The sequence below is a fragment of the Lepisosteus platostomus genome, chromosome 13 (genome assembly GCF_059453375.1).
Source record: "Lepisosteus platostomus isolate fLepPlt1 chromosome 13, fLepPlt1.hap1, whole genome shotgun sequence".
Lineage (NCBI taxonomy): Eukaryota > Metazoa > Chordata > Actinopteri > Semionotiformes > Lepisosteidae > Lepisosteus > Lepisosteus platostomus.
The window spans coordinates 9,668,103-9,687,626 of NC_142623.1; the positions used below are offsets into that span (position 1 = coordinate 9,668,103).

General features: G+C 40.9%; 1 protein-coding gene across 3 annotated transcripts in view; it reads left to right on the plus strand.

Annotated features, from left to right (window-relative positions):
* The window catches only part of LOC148649854 (protein mono-ADP-ribosyltransferase TIPARP-like), a 30,993-nt gene extending 12,277 nt beyond the window's left edge, over window positions 1-18,716 (plus strand). Inside the window, exons 1-7 of one of the 3 annotated variants that reach the window (XM_088603047.1) lie at window positions 5,604-5,628; window positions 9,498-9,685; window positions 11,131-11,381; window positions 12,678-12,855; window positions 13,655-13,842; window positions 14,686-14,955; window positions 16,769-18,716. In XM_088603047.1, the coding sequence (XP_088459173.1) occupies window positions 9,551-9,685; window positions 11,131-11,381; window positions 12,678-12,855; window positions 13,655-13,842; window positions 14,686-14,955; window positions 16,769-17,219 (1,473 nt within the window). In that variant the 5' untranslated portion in view covers window positions 5,604-5,628; window positions 9,498-9,550 and the 3' untranslated portion in view covers window positions 17,220-18,716. Of the gene's footprint in view, window positions 1-5,603; window positions 5,629-7,174; window positions 7,787-9,497; window positions 9,686-11,130; window positions 11,382-12,677; window positions 12,856-13,654; window positions 13,843-14,685; window positions 14,956-16,768 lie in introns of those variants that run through there. The other 2 variants (XM_088603046.1, XM_088603045.1) reach the window with 2 other exon arrangements.
* Window positions 18,717-19,524: the final 808 nt, after the last annotated feature.

Here is a 19,524-nt window from a genome sequence, read left to right on the forward strand (position 1 = left end):
ATTACATAAAATTGATACCAGCTGTTTCGGTATGTGTTATTCGGTAGATTATTCAGATTGTTCATTGAGTATGGCCTGGATTTCTCCAGACAGTCTGCCGTTAGTGAAAAGATACGCCTTACGCACTGTGGGTGAAGTACAGTACAATCATTAGGGATAGATAAGCAGTTTAACACTAGCACGTTTCTGCATAAGAGGCAAAAATAGGAAAACAAGTACTGGTACGTGATAATGTTGTTGGAGTTTTTAAGCCACTTTATATAACAAAAGATAAAACACTCGTTAATCACCTCATTCTAATACTTTATTTTACACCTCACCTCAAGTGTACTTTTAAAAACTAGTTTAAAAAACTTCTCACAATTACCATACAGCTCTGATGATTCAAACTATACTCTACACAGGAAGTAAACGATAAAGGACAGTCATCACAGAGCCAATCAAAACATGTTTAAAACCAACTAAAGTTAAATTGTATTAAAGAACAAATCTGCTTGACTGGAAACCCATCACCAAATACTGAAAAAAATCTGATAACTCCTCTAGTAAATTCTGAACGGTATTAGTAGTTGGTTGGATCTCATGTGTGATGCTTGAAAGTATGTTTCAGGCACAGATAGGCTTAGGTGACCTGTTCTGGTTTATCTGTAAGGTTTTAAATATTGTTATGTAGCAAAACATTAGTTTTGTTAAAGATATAAACATTTGTTTTACCATTGCTTAAACATTATGCTATCACAAGCTACAACACATACCAAACCTTTAAGTTTGCTGTACATTGTTTTAAACCATATAAATACAGAAAACAAACTACAACCTAAATTAGAACGTATCTAATTAAATGAAATGCTAAAAGGTGACGAACAGACATGTTTAGCAAAGGCTTCAGTGCTGTAATAATGGGCGTCTAACAATGACAACATTAACTTGTTTTCACTGTACACTGTCTCACCAGGGTTACCAGAAATTCCAGCTTTTTATCTTCTAGGTTTGGAAAATGTTTCAACAGTTGGAAACACTGGGAACAGCATTTTTGTATTTAATTGTTCTGTGCCTGGATGTTCTGATTTTTATGCAGCTCATTTTCTGTTGTATTCAGCCGTGTTTGTGAAGCTGTGAGTTTCACACATTCTCAAGGTCACTGTGATACATAAACCAGGAAACATTTGCCTTGTACAGGACCTTTGGTAAACACGAAATTGGAGCTATGCAATCAGTATTTGCATAGCACAAGAGATACCCTTGATCCTGTGTGCCTGGTACGATCCTCGTTTTCAATTCTGAGATAAGAGACTGGAGGGAGAACTAACGCATTTCTATCTAGTATACTGCACAGTTTCATCATGACCTACCTTGCCTTGTATTCTACACTCTTTGCTGTTTCTCTTCTGTTTGCATCCCCTAGGTTATAATTACTCTCCCAATATCAATTTCATAAGTCCTTACCTGTTCTCTTTACTAACAATAATGCTTTAATTTTCCCAGAATCCCTTCAATAATGGCAACATTCTGGTTTCTAGCATAGTATTCCAGCCATCCATTTTACCCAATATAGGGTCAAAGGGGAGCCAACACCTAACCTGGCAAGCAATGGGCACAGGGCAGGATACTCTCTGGACAGCATGCCAGTCCATCAGCACATGGACACAAACACAAGCATTCACACCAAGACCGATATACCAGTTTATCCCAGAAGCCAATTAACCTACAGTCCCAGCAGGTTTTGGGCTGTGGGAGGAAACTATAGTACCTGAAGGAAACCCGCACAATCATGGGGAGAATATACATACTCCACCCAGATTGAACCTCAGGTCAGGAATTGAACCCAGGGCCCCAGTACTGCAAGGCAGCAAAGCTATAGTATTATTTTCTTGTTTTTTCTGTCCAAAATTCCCACAAAACTGTCTGCCTCTTCTATCCTTATGTTCCTGCTCAGGGTACTCTCAAGAGCCAATGACTTATGTTGACAATGATTGCTACTTCATCTTGCCTTTCTATAACCCTTGGAGTACCAGCAGCAAGGAACAGCCTGTGGCCTGAGTCATTCATAGTACATTGGCTTTCCTGGTCCCTAATGTCTAGGAAGCATCTATTCCAGGAAATCAATAATTATTTTATCCTGGAAGTACGATATAATCAAAATGGGATATTAGAGTGTTGAATACACAGAGATCTAAGACCTAGAGAGATGGAAATTGATGGCCAGACGTAGGTAACTTTTCCTAGAGTACCACTATAGTTTCTGGTTTCCACTTCATCTCAGACTTTAAATGACTGAATTGAACTGAGCTGACAAAAAGTTAAATCCGGGTCTTAATCAAGTGCTATTTGAAAGCTGCTGCTAAAACTTGCAGGAACTTGATACTGGAGAACTAGTGCTGCTGACCACAGCCTGATAGCTATTATCAGTGTGCTGTGAGAACTACAAATCCTTTTCCAAAGTCTTTGTGAAGATGGTGCAAATGAAAATGTATCAGTTTACATCCTTCTGACAGGTTTTTGGCAGTTGCTACTATAAATATGAGAAAACGGATTACTGTTTTTATTTAGCTGAAACATTTATCCTGCATGACTTACAAAACAATAGTTTGTAGAAAAAACGCTGTGCGTGACATCTCGGGGATAGCTGAAAGGATGACATTATCAGGAATAGCCACTAGCGCAAAAGTGGAAGCTTTTCTATGAAGAATTTTCCATGGTCACAACTAGCAATAGCTCCTCATAAACACCCACTCATGGTAATAACATAGGGTGACAATGACTGTACGAGAGGAGATGTGTATTGTACTCTGAGCCAGAGAGCACAGAAGGGGAATGAGAATGATTTCACTTACTTGTGTGTATGGCAAATTTGAACATAGTTAAAATATTCTCCTTTATTTGCCTTGTAAACTTTTCATACAAAGCTTATGACGAAATGATTTGACTTCCGGGTCTATTTCCCACCCTCAATATATCCATAAAGTAAAAATGTATTTTGCTGTGACAGTCTATTCTGTCATAAAGGATCATTCTAGTACTGGAATATGCACTTGTGGTAAGTCAGTCCACACAGAACAAGTTAACCGGCTGTTGTCCATTATGTACATTGGTGTAGCTACAACGTAGAAGTCAGATAAAGTCTTACGGTACATAAGTTCCTATTGTACGCCATCTGAGAACCAATATTACTATTTATTTCCCCAGAGCTTTTCCTGTAGTTTATGGGGTGGATGACTTTATCAGGCTTCATCATATTTGACTGGTGAACGCCTATAAATGCGGCTTTATTAAATGTCTTTGTACGTTCTGTTTATTTCTTGTGCTTTGGCAACAAGGATTTATAACTTGACTTCACAAAGACAACTCCATGGAGGTAGGACAGGACATGTCACCTCATGCTTGGAACAATGCAGTTCCTTTTACAATACTTAGAACCTTGCATAGTCTTTACCTGTACCTATCACGTTGAGCTGTGGTTTCTTTGTCAGATACTGAGGCAAATCATTAATTTCCCCATCACAATGGTATGGCATCTTTAAATCACACAAGGCGTCTGAAACAAATTGATTTACTTTCTCTGTGGTCTTTTATTTCAAACTCAGTGCACTGCTGCAAAAAATATGGTCAGGCAGAAACCACCAGCAGCATCTGCTGATGAGTGATGGGCCTGTGGTATTAACCAAACAATACAGACAGTATCTGATACATACTGTTGCAGGCTAAATAGTTTATATACTAAAAGATACACAACATCCCTCATTCAGGTTGCCAGCAGAAACATGATGTCCATCGTAATTTACCAAATACTCCAAGCCCCGAACTCAGAGAGACCTGCTGGTAGGTGGGCTTCTGGGCATCCATCTTCCAATGGTGAGCCAGGAATAGCGGGAGAGCCAGGCTTGAATACTGACAGGCTAAACAGGGGACAGGGGGACTAAAATCCGAAAGGGTCGGAGCGCCCTTAAGAGGAGGGATGACTATCGTGACAGCGGTGTTCAGTGAAACTGACACTGCAGCACTTGCTTTGCAACAGCATGTCAGTGCCAGATACCTTTGGAACTTATTGTTCAAACAAAAGGTGAAATGACTGCACAATAGACCATGTTTTTTAGGTAATCATGATTCTCTGTTCAAATCAACAGTGCTTAAATACTTCTGCACTGCTACTGTTTGTCTGAGAAAGCAAATTCTTATAAATGTCTTAGAAAATGTACTTTGCACTCAATAACTTTGACAATTAAAATAAAATGCCAGTCTGTTCCAAAATATTTAAATGAGTTACATTTAGATATAATACTCCAGGATAGTGTAAAGAAATTTAATTGATGGACATCAGATCTGTGTGTTAGAGGGTAATTCAGGAATAACTGTCCTGTTAAAAGACAGCATTTCTGCAACCTGCAGTATGCTTTAGTAGTCAATCATAAACACACATTTATAACTTTTGTCAACAGTGAACCCTGGTGGTTAACAAGACATGCTGTGTGGAAAGGCCTTATGGAAGTATTTTAAAGCACAGCTGTAACTGTTATCTGCACCACACTTCCCAGTCTCTTACTAATCTACATGCATGCAAATATGAGCTGTTAGAAAACACTGTGCAACAAATGCCCCAAGCCAGCATGTTGGATGTTTTGTCACTGTAATGTGGCAAATATTTGACATCTTGCCATTTTGGATATCACGTCATGTCTGCAGTTTTAATGCAATTTTTAAGACTTTTACGGCTACAGTTGGCAAAGCAAAAGAAAGGCTTCCTGCTTCTAAACTTTTTAAGTTGTTTTACCTCCATAACATGAACTGAAAATACCCTTGAACTCCTCTGGCTCAGTCTCTTAGGAAATTTGCTGAGATGGGCCTCTGATAAGCAGAATTGCCTGGGCAACCCAAGCTGAGACACCATAAATTGGGCTTATCCTGACAGCTCCAGCGTTTAAGTTCCCAAATCAGTGCCTCTCAGTCTACAGCTCCAAGAGGGAGACACATCTGGACTCAGACTGCAGCTGTCAACTAACTGAAATACGGTCAACTGATTTGTTCTGATTGATAGATTTCTAGTAGCCACAAGGTAATCTTCCTTAATTTACTCTCTGAGTTTCTGTATAAGCAACTTCAAATCGTCAGTCACTACAAAGAGATGAAACTATTTATTTTTATGAATAGAGGCACAATCAATGCCAAATTATTTTCTTTTATTCATGGAGTCGATTTCTCTCCCCTGGCCACAAATCACAAGTCCGGGTCTGTAGCTGTAGAAAATGGGGAATAATACCATTGGAGAGTGACCTCTCCTGATGTAAAGACACTGACTAAACAGGCCCCGTAGAGGAATAGAGTTGAGACGGCTGATCAATGATGAATGATCTGTTCACGCATCTGATGTCATTCTGAAAAGTGTTATTCGCAAAATAACCACCAGATGGTGCTTGGGTGTCAAATGTTTTAATTGTTTCAACTAATGTGTTGTAAATATTGTCCGCGAAAGAAGGGTCGATTGAAACGAACGTGGCGATTTAGTACGCAGCTGCGTGCTGAGTTCAGTACCAGCTAGTAGGGTACTGTCTCGTCACGTTTCCAGCTGTCCGCTCAATTGCAACGAAAATATTCTGCTGACCAGAGTGGGAGACCAGCTGGTCTCTTAGGAAGGTACTGTAGACTAAGCTGTTGTTTTACCAAGCAGAAACTGAGCTGGTTTTGATTCGGAATATATGAGTTGTTTGTATCAGTTAGTTATTATGTGGGTCATTTATATATATATGATACATTTAATTTATATATCACTTTTCATTATATTTAATCTCAATGTACAGTACTTGATTTAGGCTAAAAGAGACGTCAAGGTCAATCATCTCGAAAATTCTAAAGACGGAAAAGATCAGGACATCAGGACAGGACATAGTACTCGTCGTTGATAGGCTTGCTGGTAGAGATGGTACACATTACTAATTCAGGTTTTATAATAGACTTAGTCTACTTTTATGCTAGCGAAATACTATGAAGGTAAACCTCACGCACTTTCACGTGTTACATTTGTTGCACTTTTTTGATTTGTTACAGTTTTGATAATGACCTTGATTGTCCGAAGATTAAGCTACTGGAGCCCTGACTGGGATCTTTTTTATATACCCGTATATTTAACTACATAAGCTAACACATCATACCCACTGTACTAAATATTCCTGCCTTCTTTGAACCACCAGTTTGCCATCCCCTCAAAATACATACCGTAGGAGAACAAACATTTACAGTAAGTGGCACCCCTAACTTAACATACTTAAGAGTCACGTCCTGTTTACTTCCATGTATTTCCATGCCTAGATATTTATGTCAATATATTGCATACCTTAAAACACTATTGCATACTCAGGGCCCCTACGTGTTAGTATGTTAGCAGTAATACTGGAGTGATAAGTACAGTAGCTAGCAGCCATATCACCCTGCATCACGTGGTTGGCAGCCCACCAAAGCTCAGCAGGTGTGAGCCTGGCCAGTACCTGGATGGGAGATCTGGGGAAAAACCAAGGCTGTTGCTAGAAAAGGTGCCCACTCGGCGGTCTGTGTGGTTCCTAATGCCCCAGTCTAGTGATAGGGACACTATACTGTAGAAAGGTGCAGTCTTTTGGATGACAAGTAAAACCAAGGTCCTGACTCTCTGTGGTCATTAAAAATCCCAGGGCGCTTCTCGAAAAGAGTAGGGGTGTAACCCTGGCGTCCTGGCCAAATTTCCCATTGGCCCTTACCAATCATGGCCTCCTAATAATCCCGATCTATGAATTGGCATCATCACTCTGCTCTCCTCCCCACTGATGCGTAATGGTACACAGCGTACTGTTGGACTATGGCTGCCATCGCATCATCCAGGTGGATGCTGCACATTGGTGGTGGTGGAGGGGGGTGTCATGCGTATAAGGAATTATTATTATTATTACACCTTCCTTCATGGTTTTTGAACATGAAAAGTAGGTCTATTGTATTGTGATAGGAATGCAATTTTAGGGAATATTACAATAAATTTCACAGCGATGGGAACTTACATCGTTTTGTAGTAACGATATCATTTCCCACATTTCATTTATAAGTTGCTCTGTCACTGGGACCTTTCCCTTGCAATACAATGTTTCGATTAGTTGCACTTAGTCCCGTAGCATCCTCTAGAGGGCAGCAGATATTCAATTGGGTTCTTTGCAATTGAGAACATTTTCATTTCGGTGCTGACGACTAATTTCAGCAGTGAAGTTCGTTGCATTTGGTATTAACCTAGCGTACGGATTCTAGCTGCGTACTGATCACGGCATTATTCCCCGTTAGCTGCTTTTCGTACCTTGTAATTGATCCAGGGTCACACCGCTTAGTCCAAAGTAATCCACTATGATAGATTCCAAAAAAAATAATAATGATGAATACAGCTATTGTTATTGTTATTGATTTAATGCAATTAAAATGAAGTAAAAAAAGTTTACTATGCACACTTAAGTTTACTAGAAGATCGTGTGATGCGATAGCTACAGCTTTATTGACAAACGGATCTATGGCGGACCTGTGTTTAACGTGTTGCCGGAAGGCTTCAGTCGTACAAATATTTGATCAATTTTATAATTGAACTTTACAGTCCGCATTTTAAATGCTTGTCTGCGTACTTTGTCGCATTTATTTTGCTGACTTGTGAGAAATGAAACCCAGTGACTCGCAATGACTGTATTTGCTCTGTGTAGAGAAGTGCATGCCTTTAGGGACTCATGACTTGCGAATTTGCAATAAAAAGTAGCAAAAATAGTTTCGGTTTCTTTTGACTGATCTCCAGCAGGTAAGTCTCATCTCCGCCTTTGACGACGAAGGTAGTTTGGATTATTATGTTACCATTAAGAGGATTTGCTGCCCGAATAGTGCGGGTTTTTTTTTTTGTTTCAATATTTGCTTCATTAGTAGAAATTTGAGTTTGAAACGCTTACTTTATTAGCCCGTTCACGGAAATTCATTTTAAATACTACTGTAGCACCGTATTCCACAAATTTACAGAACATCAATGTCGAACTTGTATATCAAAGATAGATTTGTCTAATAGGTATACAGTAGATAAATGCAAAAACATAGTCTGCTTTCGGGAGGGTTAAAAAACATTTTAAAAAAACAATTTTGACTGAAATGTGACTGAACCAGTCCAGTCTCTTTTTTGGGAAACCTACAAGACCAGGAAAATAACAGGTTTGCTAACGTACAGTATTTTGTATTCCGTGGCACTGCAGTTTTTAGAGAATTAATTGTGCATCTAACGAAACAGCGAAGAACTAGAAAGTGAAACGTATTTTGCAAGCTCTGGGTAGTTGGGGAAGTCCTCCGTCTGCGTCTGTACTCGTCGTTTTGACGATTTATCTTGACTATGTTGAAAGTTACAACCTGGCTGCCTAGCCAAAATATAATTTCTGCTATCTTGTTCTTTGCTTATCATTTGAAGCATTTCTCAGTATATAAATGTTGGCGTCACCATCGACTTCTGAAGGCAGGATTTAAACATCGTTATCCCACGTTAGTATGAACTAGTGTTGTTAAGCAAACTTGTAGCTATTGTTAAAGGATCCACAGTTCGAAAGCTTGTGGGTGTATAATTCCCTTAAAATATGATGCAATACTATTAAAAAGTTTTATTTCATGTACAGTATGTACAAAAAATAACAGCTAAAGTCATGCATTGAACATTTGGTTTGTCCAAGGGTGGGATGCTACTATAATGATTCCCATTAAAGCAGAAACCCATGGTTTGGACTATGTACATAATGCTCAAAGTGGCAATTCATCATTATTTTCATTTTTTCCCCATTATTTATTGTCACAACAAAAAACAAATCAGCCAGTTGAGAACACTTAATCTCTTTGTATTTTAACACATTGAAATGCATTTTTGTTATATAAGGATTGTTTCATCTTTGAGAAAAGTAAAGGTGGGCTTTTCAGGTATCAGATTAGGGGCATGTTCTTTTTCACCTTTTTTTACCTTAAGCTTTATTAAAGAATGCCCAGAATTCTTGAAATGTTATATTATCAATAGGAGACAACAGCTAATACAAACACTATTTATATTTATTTATAGCTAAAAGGGCCGACTTTTACTTCTCCATCAGCATTTAAACAGCAGAATAGCTGGCTCTTTGTTAAGTCTATACACATGAAAGTTACTTTAACTAAATTACACATTTATATTGACGTTCTCTATACTAATAAACTAATAAAGGACACATGAGTCGTTGGAATTCTTACTCAAGTGTAGCTGACTGCTGGTTTTGCTATAAGTACAGAATCTTGTTTTGGTTTGACAGGTAGTCATTGTACTGTTTCGGAACATCAAACATTAAATTTTACTTAACCTTCATTATCGGGGATTTCACTGAAATTGTGTTTCTGGGACTCAATCTAGCCAGGGACTCAATCTGGAAATCTTATCTTCATGTGGAGTCTGGCAGACAAAGAGCATTGTGGATTCTAACAGTGTTTCAGTCAAACATTTTTTTGTTCTTTCACAGGTCTTTCCTTCTTGGGGAAGTTCCTGCACAGATGGTGTCCTTGTGGTGGTGACATGAAAACTCACCGAGTGCCACGGGTTCAACGTAAGAGAGCAAAAAGCCTCAGGCAGGGAGTATGCTTGCTTTCACCATGCACCCGAGAGCAGCCTGTTTCAGTAGCCCCAAAACTGACGACTCCTGCAAAGCAGGTGAGTGCAATCATACTGCCAGGCTCGTTGAGGCCTTCAAAGTCCTGAAGAAGTCAGGCAGAGTAAGACCATATTTTTTCACATCAAACTCACCAAACTACTTCTGCCATAGTGGCTAAGGGCCAACCTTTCTCTCCAGATTTGGATAATGCCTCTTCATCTGTGTTTCTTGTAGCATATAATAATAATAATTCCTTAGACTTATATAGCGCTTTACAGGTAATGGGGACTCCCCTCCACCACCACCAATGTGCAGCCCTACCTGGATGATGAGATGGCAGCTATAGTGCGCCAGAATGCTCACCACACATCAGCTATCAGTGGAGAGGAGAGTAATGAAGCCAATTCATAGATGGGGATTATTAGGGGTAAGGGTAAGGGCCAATGGGAAATTTGGCCAGGACACCGGGGTTACACCCCCTACTCTTTTCAAGAAACGCCCTGGGATTTTTAATGACCACAGAGAGCCAGGACCTCGGTTTTACGTCTCATCCGAAGGACGGCGCCTGTTTACAGTATAGTGTCCCTATCACTATACTGGGGCATTAGGACCCACATGGACCTCAGGCTGTGTGCTCCCTGCTGGCCCCACTAACAACTCTTCCAGCAGCAACCTTAGTTATTCCCAGAAGGTCTCCCATCCAGGTAGTGACCAGGCTCACACCTGCTTAGCTTCAGTGGGTTGCCAGTTGTGAGTTGCAGAGTGATATGGCTGCTGGCAAGATATAACAAGTACTACCTGATTAACACACCTCAGTCTTGCTCTAAAGCTGGACTCCCAAAAACTGCTGTAGTGCTCATGCAAATACAGTCAATCCGTTCATTTTCTAGCCTCTTTATCCAGTTCAGCTTCGCTGGGAAGCAATGGGTGGAAGGCCCTGGACAGGTCGCCAGCACACACACAAGCACAAACACAGACACTCTCACCAGAGCCAGTTTTCCCAGAAGCCAATCAATCTACCAGTATGTCTTTGGATTGAGGGAGGAAAGTGGAGCACCCAGAGAAAACCCACATGAATACAGGGAGAATATACGATCTTCAAACAGACAGCAGCCAAGCTCCCAGAATTGAACACAGGGCCCCAACACTGTGAGGCAGCAATAACAAGCACTGTGCCACCTTAATACATCATGCGTCATATCATAATGTTTAATATAAGAAATCTCAGGACAGAAACTAGAAATGTTATCTTTGATGATGTACTTATTCTGCAATCAAATATCTGGCAATATATCCTGCACAAATTGAGCTCTGGTTCAGTTGCTGGTGGCCAGAAACAGTCTTGTGTTTTTAAATAGAATTGTGTACGAAGTCCATATGTAATGGTACGTATTGTCCTTTTACTATTCAGTTAATCATATTAAATATTCTCATTCAGGATGTTTGCCATTTTGGTGCCTTTGTACCTTTATAATGTCAATTTATGTCACTTTTATTGGGACAGGAAGTTTTTCGGCAAGGAGTGGTGCAATTTCATGTCCATCAGAAGGATGGCATTCTCGTGTGCACAGAATTCTTCTATGGGAGCTGCTTCTTAGGAGCCATGTGCCCCCGACACCACACTCCCCGTCCCTACCACTGGCAGCTCAGGGAATCCCAGTCTAAGCAGTGGGTCAGCATCTCACACTCTGCCCAGCAACACCTGGAAGCCTTGTACTGCAACCACACCGTCGACACAGCCACCTTGAAGGAAAGGTACGACCGCTGGTTTGGGGGACAGGAAGGGGAAAGTGTCGTCTTCTTTTCTGCTTATGGTGTCCATATCCATTTTTCCAGTATCATATCGTGTGCTCTAGTTTGCGTGCTCTCCTTGTCTTCATACGGGTGTTCTTCATGTGGTCAGGTTTCCTCAACCTCCGAAATACAGGTTTGAGAGGCTGTTCTAAACGTGTTGCTTTCTCTGTCCCTGCAATGGACTGGCATCTCGTCCGGGGTGAGAGCAGCTGTGTGTGTTCATTCCTCACCTTGCCCCTCTTGCTTGTAGGAGAGGCTGCTGCTTGCCACAGATGTCAGCAGGATAAGCACCATGTTAATGATAACGGGGGGGTACGTAGTGCTGTATAGACTTGTTGGAAAAAAAACGGTATGCTAATTAGTAGGCTGATTTGATTTGCCAGTCTGTCGGCTTTCTGTTTGGAGTTTGGCTAAGGTAGAATGGCAGCAACCTGTTCATCTGTTATCTAGCTTCCTCCAGTACAGGATCAGGAGGGAGGTGGAGCCTAACCTGGCCAAACCCATCGTAGGGCACACACAAACACTCACACACTTACACCCAGGCCAATTTTCCAGGAAGCCAATTAACCTTCCAGTATGTTTTTGGACTGTGTGAGGAAACCAGAGCACCTGGAGGAAACCCGCACGAACATGGGGAGAACGTAGAGACTTCATGCAGACAGCACCTCTGGTCCCGAATTAAACACAGGGTGCACTACCCTGCATAGCAACCTGTCACCATTCAGATGTTATTCTTATTGTTATTCTACAACCTCAAGGGATTTGTGGCAAACAGTCCTGGTTTTAATACAGAGAAAGATTTAGGAGGAGATCATACTTAAGGCTTGAGATGCTTCACTTTCATAATGTGAGGACAGCACTAGAAACTAGTATGCCAGGATGGTTCTGTTTTACAGCTTTATAAAAATATTCATATTCTCATTCTTTACTTCATATGTACTAGCATTGGATATTTACACATTGCTTGTATTTTTTTGTGTCCTGTCTGAAGTAAATGCAAAACCTTACTTCATACATTGTTTTTCAATTGTCTCAAATGCATCTTTGCACCCCTATGACTTATCTTCGTAGCAACCTGCCATCACATCATCTAGGTGGGGGCTACACATCAGTGATGGTGGAGGGGAGTCCCCATTACCTGTAAAGTTGAGTGACAAGCTTTGAGTGGAGTGTCGAGAAAAACACTATATAAGTGTAAGGATTATTTTTTTATTTATTATTTATCTTTACAAAAGTAATTCCTTCTTTACTGAACAGCCCAGAAGCTTCAGCGAGCTGGGAGTTGGACTTGCAGACCCTCTTAATTAAAAACAGCTTGATATACAACAAAGCACGAAGACTGACCACCACCTCAGATCCAGTCACCAGTTACTCCTTCCACGTGGACTGGGTCATATACTGGCAGGAGGAGGAAAGCTGGAATACCTACCAGGAGGTAAAGGAGACAGTAATTGTAAGGAAGCAGCCCTGTTACAATTTTCTAAGTTTAAAATGCTCCATAATCACCCTGCAGCCAGCAGCCATATCACCCTGCAACTCACAACTGGCAGCCTACTGAAGCTAAGCAGGTCCTGAAGCTAAGTCAGAGGTCCTGACTCTCTGTGGTCATTTCTCAAAAAGAGTAGGGGTGTAACCCTGGCATTCTGACCCTAACAGATCATGGCCTCCTAATAATCTCCATCTATGAATTGGCTTCATTACTCTGTTCTCCTCTAAACTGATAGCTGGTGTGTGGGGAGTGTACTGGCACACTATGGCACTATGGCTGCCGTTGCATAATCCAGGTGGATGCTGCACATTGGTGGTGGTGGAGGGGAGTCCCCATTACCTGTAAAGCACTTTCAGTGGAGTGTCCAGAAAAATGCTATATAAGTGTAAGAGTTTATTATTATTATTATTATTATTATTATTATTATAAATTCAATCTCAGTTTTTTCAGAACTATAAGTATGCAGACGTACCCTTTTGTAAACTTCCATGGATTAAGAATTTAAATTGATGCCATTAAGCACCGTCACTAAGTTTACATACAATCCTCTTGCTGCTTCAGAAAAGTTAGAACTTCCATGCATTGTGTAGTCGGGATTTATTTCTTATTTTAAAAGTGCATGCAGGTAATAAAATGAATTACTAACTTTCAACTGCAGTAGTTCTAATTGTTTTTCCTCTGGGTTTGTTTAACATTTCCGTTGTCATTTTAAGCAGGCTAATCTGTGGCTTTCTGTTTTAAACAGCCAATTGCCACTTACTTGAACGCGGCATTTGAGAAGGGCATGTGGAACCAAGCCTTCTCTTTGAAAGACGTGATCTACAATGTGGACTTGAAGAAGTTCACTCAGCGCAACGTGAAAACTGGCTTCACTAGAAGCATTCGCCGAAGACCACGCTTCTTCTCCGATGTGCGTCTTTCAAAGAATTTGCAGTGAGTTCCCCTATTTTGTGTATCTCTGTGCAAGATCCAGTCTTACTTGATGCATTTTATTTCCGTTAAACAGAGTGCTCCAGCCCTGGGCAGCCGACAAGTCTGCAAGTTTAGTTCCCACATTTTGCCTTTGATGAGCTTAATCATCTTATTGGCTTGTTTGACCCATTTTACCCAAGTTTCGTAACATCCAACATAGACACCGAACCTTCAGAACCAAATCTGGACCACTCTGGCTTAAAATAGTATTTCAGCTTTCTGTTTACACAGTTTTCTCTTCGGGGAATGGGGGTGAGAATAATAAAGAAAATGCAGGTGTCCTTAAGCAATTTTACAGCTGCAAATTTTTAGGACATCTGTTTTTGCCCATCTTCAGCAGCAGATGAGTAAAAGCTGACAACCTTAGCCACCACTAGCTACAAAAATAAGTATTCAATAAACAGATATGAAATAATTAGAGGACTGGAGAATTTATTACACTGAAAATTAGTGAGCAACATTTTTAGCTATAGAGGAGGCCACTACTGACATGTTTGTTCTCATGTCTCACTGGTCTTGTGTCTTGAATGGAGTTAACAAGGGATCAGAGGTAGTTCTGTTTTATCTCTCCAGTATGTAATAGTAAATTTCTGCTCTTGGGAAAACATTTGGTCTAGTTTTAGGGTAGTTTGTGTGCTGGGGTTGATAGGACAAAATGCATCAAAGTCAAATGCAGGACACAGAGACATTACTTGTCTCCTGAACAGTTGTGCAAGAATTACAGTTGTCCCCATGTGTAAAGGTCTGGGAAATCTGCAGCTCCTTATGTACCTTATTAACTTTTATGATCATTTTTTTTTTCAGGAGAGTGAACAATTCCATCCCGGGAATTTCTTTTGACAGTCACCCAACCTTTTCAAGAAACCCTTTTTTGCCTGCCTTTAGAAACTACCCTCCCACCTGGGTTCCAGGCCTTCCTGAAGAGGGGATATTTGCAAAGATCCCTGTGCCAGTATCTAGCATAACATATAGGCACATTTATAAACTTTTTCATAAAACTGTCCCAGAAACTTCAGCCTGTATCACTGCCATTCACCAGATCCAGAACCCCTGGCTATGGGGTAAATATGAGAAGTAAGTACAATTTGATCTATTGAACCTGTGAATCAGTCTGATTGCAACAGACTGCATGGCTGTAGCACAGTGATTCAAGTATAAATATAAAATATAAAATATAAAATGGTTAAAAATGCTAGTCATAGCTCTATGTCTTTAAGTCAAGGGTGAGTGACGAGGCCAGGTGTTCCGAGCCCCAGACTCAGCTGGTCAGGACACCGATAGGAGGCCTATGCCCTCAGACCACAGACGTGGGGCGACTTGAAGCTAGGCGGGCCTCTGGGCGTCCGTCTTCCAATGCAGAGAGCCGAGCTTCCGGAGCACCTGATATAAATAATACGGTGAATCCAGAGACAGGTGTACATGATAATGAAACAAAACACAAAAAGGGTCGGAACTCCCTCTAGAGGAGGGATGATGATCGTGACACCAATTTAACATTTAACAAGGTGAATGAGTTAATTGTTGCCTTCATTGGACCAATTCAGCTGCTTCTCCCAGCTCTTCAGATGCTGGTGCTTTGAGGAGGCCTAGAACACCTGCAAACATGGTGGTCCTCCAGGACCAAGACTGCCAGTCGACCAGTCTTGAGGGATGTTTAACAATTTGTGTTTCATTTATTTCATTTTGCAGTTGATGCTAACTTGTGAGGTTGGCTGTATATTCCATTTGATTTCAATATTTGATTTAACCTTTTCCTTATAGCTGGAGGTTTAAAGTAATTCTCCATTTCCTCTGAGAATATGTACTATTTTAACTAACTGGTCTACCTCCATATTAAATTTGAGAGCATACAGTATCTCACTAAAGTGTATATATGTTGTTACAAATGGGGGGGGTTACAAAAATGGTGAAAATCAGGAATTGACCAAGCGGTTTTGTTCAATATGTAAAACAATTATTCATAACCCCCGATTTGTAAGTGATTTCTAGCAATATACCCGAGCAGCTGGTATAATTAGAGCCACGTGAAGTCTTTGTTCTCTGGCACAGCTTTGGTGAGAGGAGTAATAATCCAGGCATACTCGGGTAATTAAATATTTATTACAGTCACAAGACGCAAATTACACTACAACAAACATACAACACAAGTTACTCTATGTACAGTATTTACAAACAAGGTGTTTCAGAGGCCTAACATTATGGTCACCCAGAAACCTCAGACTGCTACTAAGAATTAAATTAATGCCGACAGAGGCCACAAAAGAGATATGCTGCCTTCTAACTAAATACTGTACAATGCAGCCTGCAGGTAAATCTCTCTCTCTGCACCCCGGATGCCACTAAATGCCTATTCTAGAAATGCACCCTAAGCAGGAAGGGCGTTTCTAACTGAGGTTAGACTGAGCTCCAGTCAGGTTTGGTTTGGATGATAATGAAGGAGGGGCTCTGGCACAAGCTTCAGGTCCCAACTCCTCCGGACTCTTGTCTCTCCTCTCTCTTCTTCCCTGCTTCTCCTTTTCTCTTCCCCTTCTTATATTCTTATATTGTGTTTCTGTTCTCTTCATTGACAGTCATTAACCCACAACATATTTAGGTATGCCAAGGTAAGCTTAAGAATTGTTTCTGCTCAAGGGACTCCTCTGACCAGAGCAAACATCCTCTCTGCTTTGAAGTTAGAAGCATTTACTCTGCCAAGTGTCGAAATCTAATAGACACTTTTCAGTCATCTAAAGTTGTAAAAATCAATTGTTACACAATATATCATATTATTATATAGTACTATGTAACCCCCTAGGGTCTCTATTCTTGCTTTTCCATTAAACTCATCACATAGGTATGATGATGTGCTGCATGTTTCATGTCTGGGTTTCAATTTATTCGTTCACAGCCAGAGGGATTTCATGGCTCAGCGGTCCGCCGGGGAGGGCAGCCTCATCAATGAGATGCACCTCTTCCACGGCACGACACAGAGCGCGGTGGAGGCCATTTGCAGGATGAACTTTGACCCCCGTCTCTCAGGCAGCAAGAACGGCCATGTCTATGGCCAGGGTACGTACTTCGCAAGCGAGGCCAGAAGCTCCGCCAGATACAACCCCGAGGAGACCACGGAACGCTACATGTTCCTCGCCAAGGTCCTTGTTGGCAAGTGGGTGGTAGGGGAGGCTTCATTTCGCCGGCCCCCACCTATCAAAGACTCTGATCCCAGTGGGGATCTCTATGACTCCTGTGTTAACCATAATACAGAGCCTACAATGTTTGTCATTTTTGACAGCTGCCAGTGCTACCCTTATTTCTTGATTCAATACAGAAACTATACAGACAGTATTATTGTGAGTTAACTGTTGCAAACTAGCTGATGCTGTAGAACAGTGGATCACCAGGATCCAGATTGGGAACCAAACACCTGCTGCTTTGCATACTATCCACTAATCCTTAAGGTTGCTGCTGGAAGAGGTGTTAGTGGGCCCAGCAGGGGGCGCTCACCCTGCGGTCCATGTGGGTCCTACTGCTCCAGTATAGTGACGGGGACACTATACTGTAAACAGGCGCCGTCCTTCGGATGAGACGGAAAACCGAGGTCCTGACTCTCTGTGGTCATTAAAAATCCCAGGGCGTTTCTCAAAAAGAGTAGGGGTGTAACCCTGGCGTCCTAGCCAAATTTCCCATTGGCCCTTACCAATCATGGCCTCCTAATAATCCCTCTCTATGAATTGGCTTCATTACTCTGCTCTCCTCCCCACTGATAGCTGATGTGTGGGGAGCGTTCTGGCGCACTATGGCTGCCGTCGCATCATCCAGGTGGGGGCTTCACATTGGTGGTGGTGGAGGGGAGTCCCCATTACCTGTAAAGCGCTTTGAGTGGAGTGCTTAGAAAAGCGCTATATAAGTGTAAGCAATTATTATAATAATAATTATTATTATTATCATTATTATTATTACTTCATTTAAGAAGTTGCTTTAATTGAATATTTGCATTTTGTTTGTTGTCCAAATGTGGGCACTTTATTCCACTTACAAAGTTACAACAGCTACAGCAACTGGGAAGAAACCAGGTCTTTAACATTGAAATTCATGTTTTTATTCAGACAGTGAAGGGTCTTATGTAACAGGGGGCTTGGTTATAACAAAAACTAACAGGAGTGTGGGTTACCAGGACATGATTGGGAAACACTGCCTGTAGAAGAGTTTAAAACTAAGATGCTGAACTCATTTCAAACAAAAAATGACAATGACATCTTTCAAAGTGACCGAGGTATCCTGAAATCTGTTGCTGGTAATCTTAAAACAGCACTCCGTATGTTAAAATGCAGCAAAGCCAATTAAAAATTGTACTGAATACTTTATTAAAAACTTCAAGTATCAACACGAATCCACTAATCCAGATGTCACTGTCCAGATGCTTCACACATCATTTAACCACCAGTGCCACACCTACAGACAAGCCTTCTCACAATACAGTGCTCAATGAAGAGAGAGGCTTGTTTCTGGGGTGTGTGGGTGCCTTGCAATACTGCACAAAGCATCCTGTGAATGACATCGTGCTCGTTCAGGCAAACCTGAATGTAGAATAGTTCGGGGAATAGTATTTGATATTTGTTTTGGCACATTTTGCACGCTGTTGGCTTTTAATACTCCTAAGAAATAGTTTGTCTTAAAATATTTAGAGCTGAAAAGTATATCAGTGTTTCTTCTTTGCTTATATTTTTACATTAGCAAAAGGAAGAAGGACTTCTGTCAGTGGAAGTTAAAATTTAATGTCTGTATTTGTTGGACCAAAATGAAGAATTTCTTTGTTATGTCACATTTTTCCTAAAATAAAGGTTTTGTACAGAAAAGCCTCTGATTTATACTAGTTACAGCTCAATATACAGTATAAAGTTCCAAGTTGCCCACAAGTACTTAATGTTTTTGAAATTATTCTTCAGGTCTTCGATATTATCTAAGGTAACACTAACAAACTTTTTTTGACATGAACGTCTCTTAACAGAACCATTCCTTATTGGTTTAGAACTATGCTACTTCTGCAGTACTTATTCATACTGTACAAAAGGATTTAAAAGCACAAGTGAGAGGTAACTGTACCGCAATGAAAATGAATCATTGAGATTGAATAGAACGAATAGTAAATATTATTTTGTAATATAGAACAGGCTTAGTAAAAGTCAAACATTATATTAATACTTAGTCTAAGAAAGCAAGGATAAACCTAATTGTAGACAGGATAACCGTCTTTTGAAACTTCGATTTACAAAACATATTGTAACGCTTACGGCCGACAAGCACTGTGTGTAAGAGCCGGCGTACCAGAGCGGGTGACGTCACCGCCCTTCCCTGTGATAGCAGGACCACAGCTACTGGGCTGTGGAGAGATCTCTCTTTAGCTCACGGGGCTAGGTCGCTGCAGAGAGACGCGGAAGTCCCGGGTTCGAGCCTCCAGTCGGGATGGGGCCGACCAGATGCGGCAAGGGCGCTCGCCTGAGCCCCCGTTGCGTTACAATATGTAGTAGAGACAAAAAAAATAACATCGCGATCAAGTTAGAAGTTCGGCTCGTATTTGTTTTTTGGAATGTATATAGCGTCATCACGAAACGATTTAGACATATCAGGTTTCGCTAACACGCCATTGAATTTACAAAAAATATT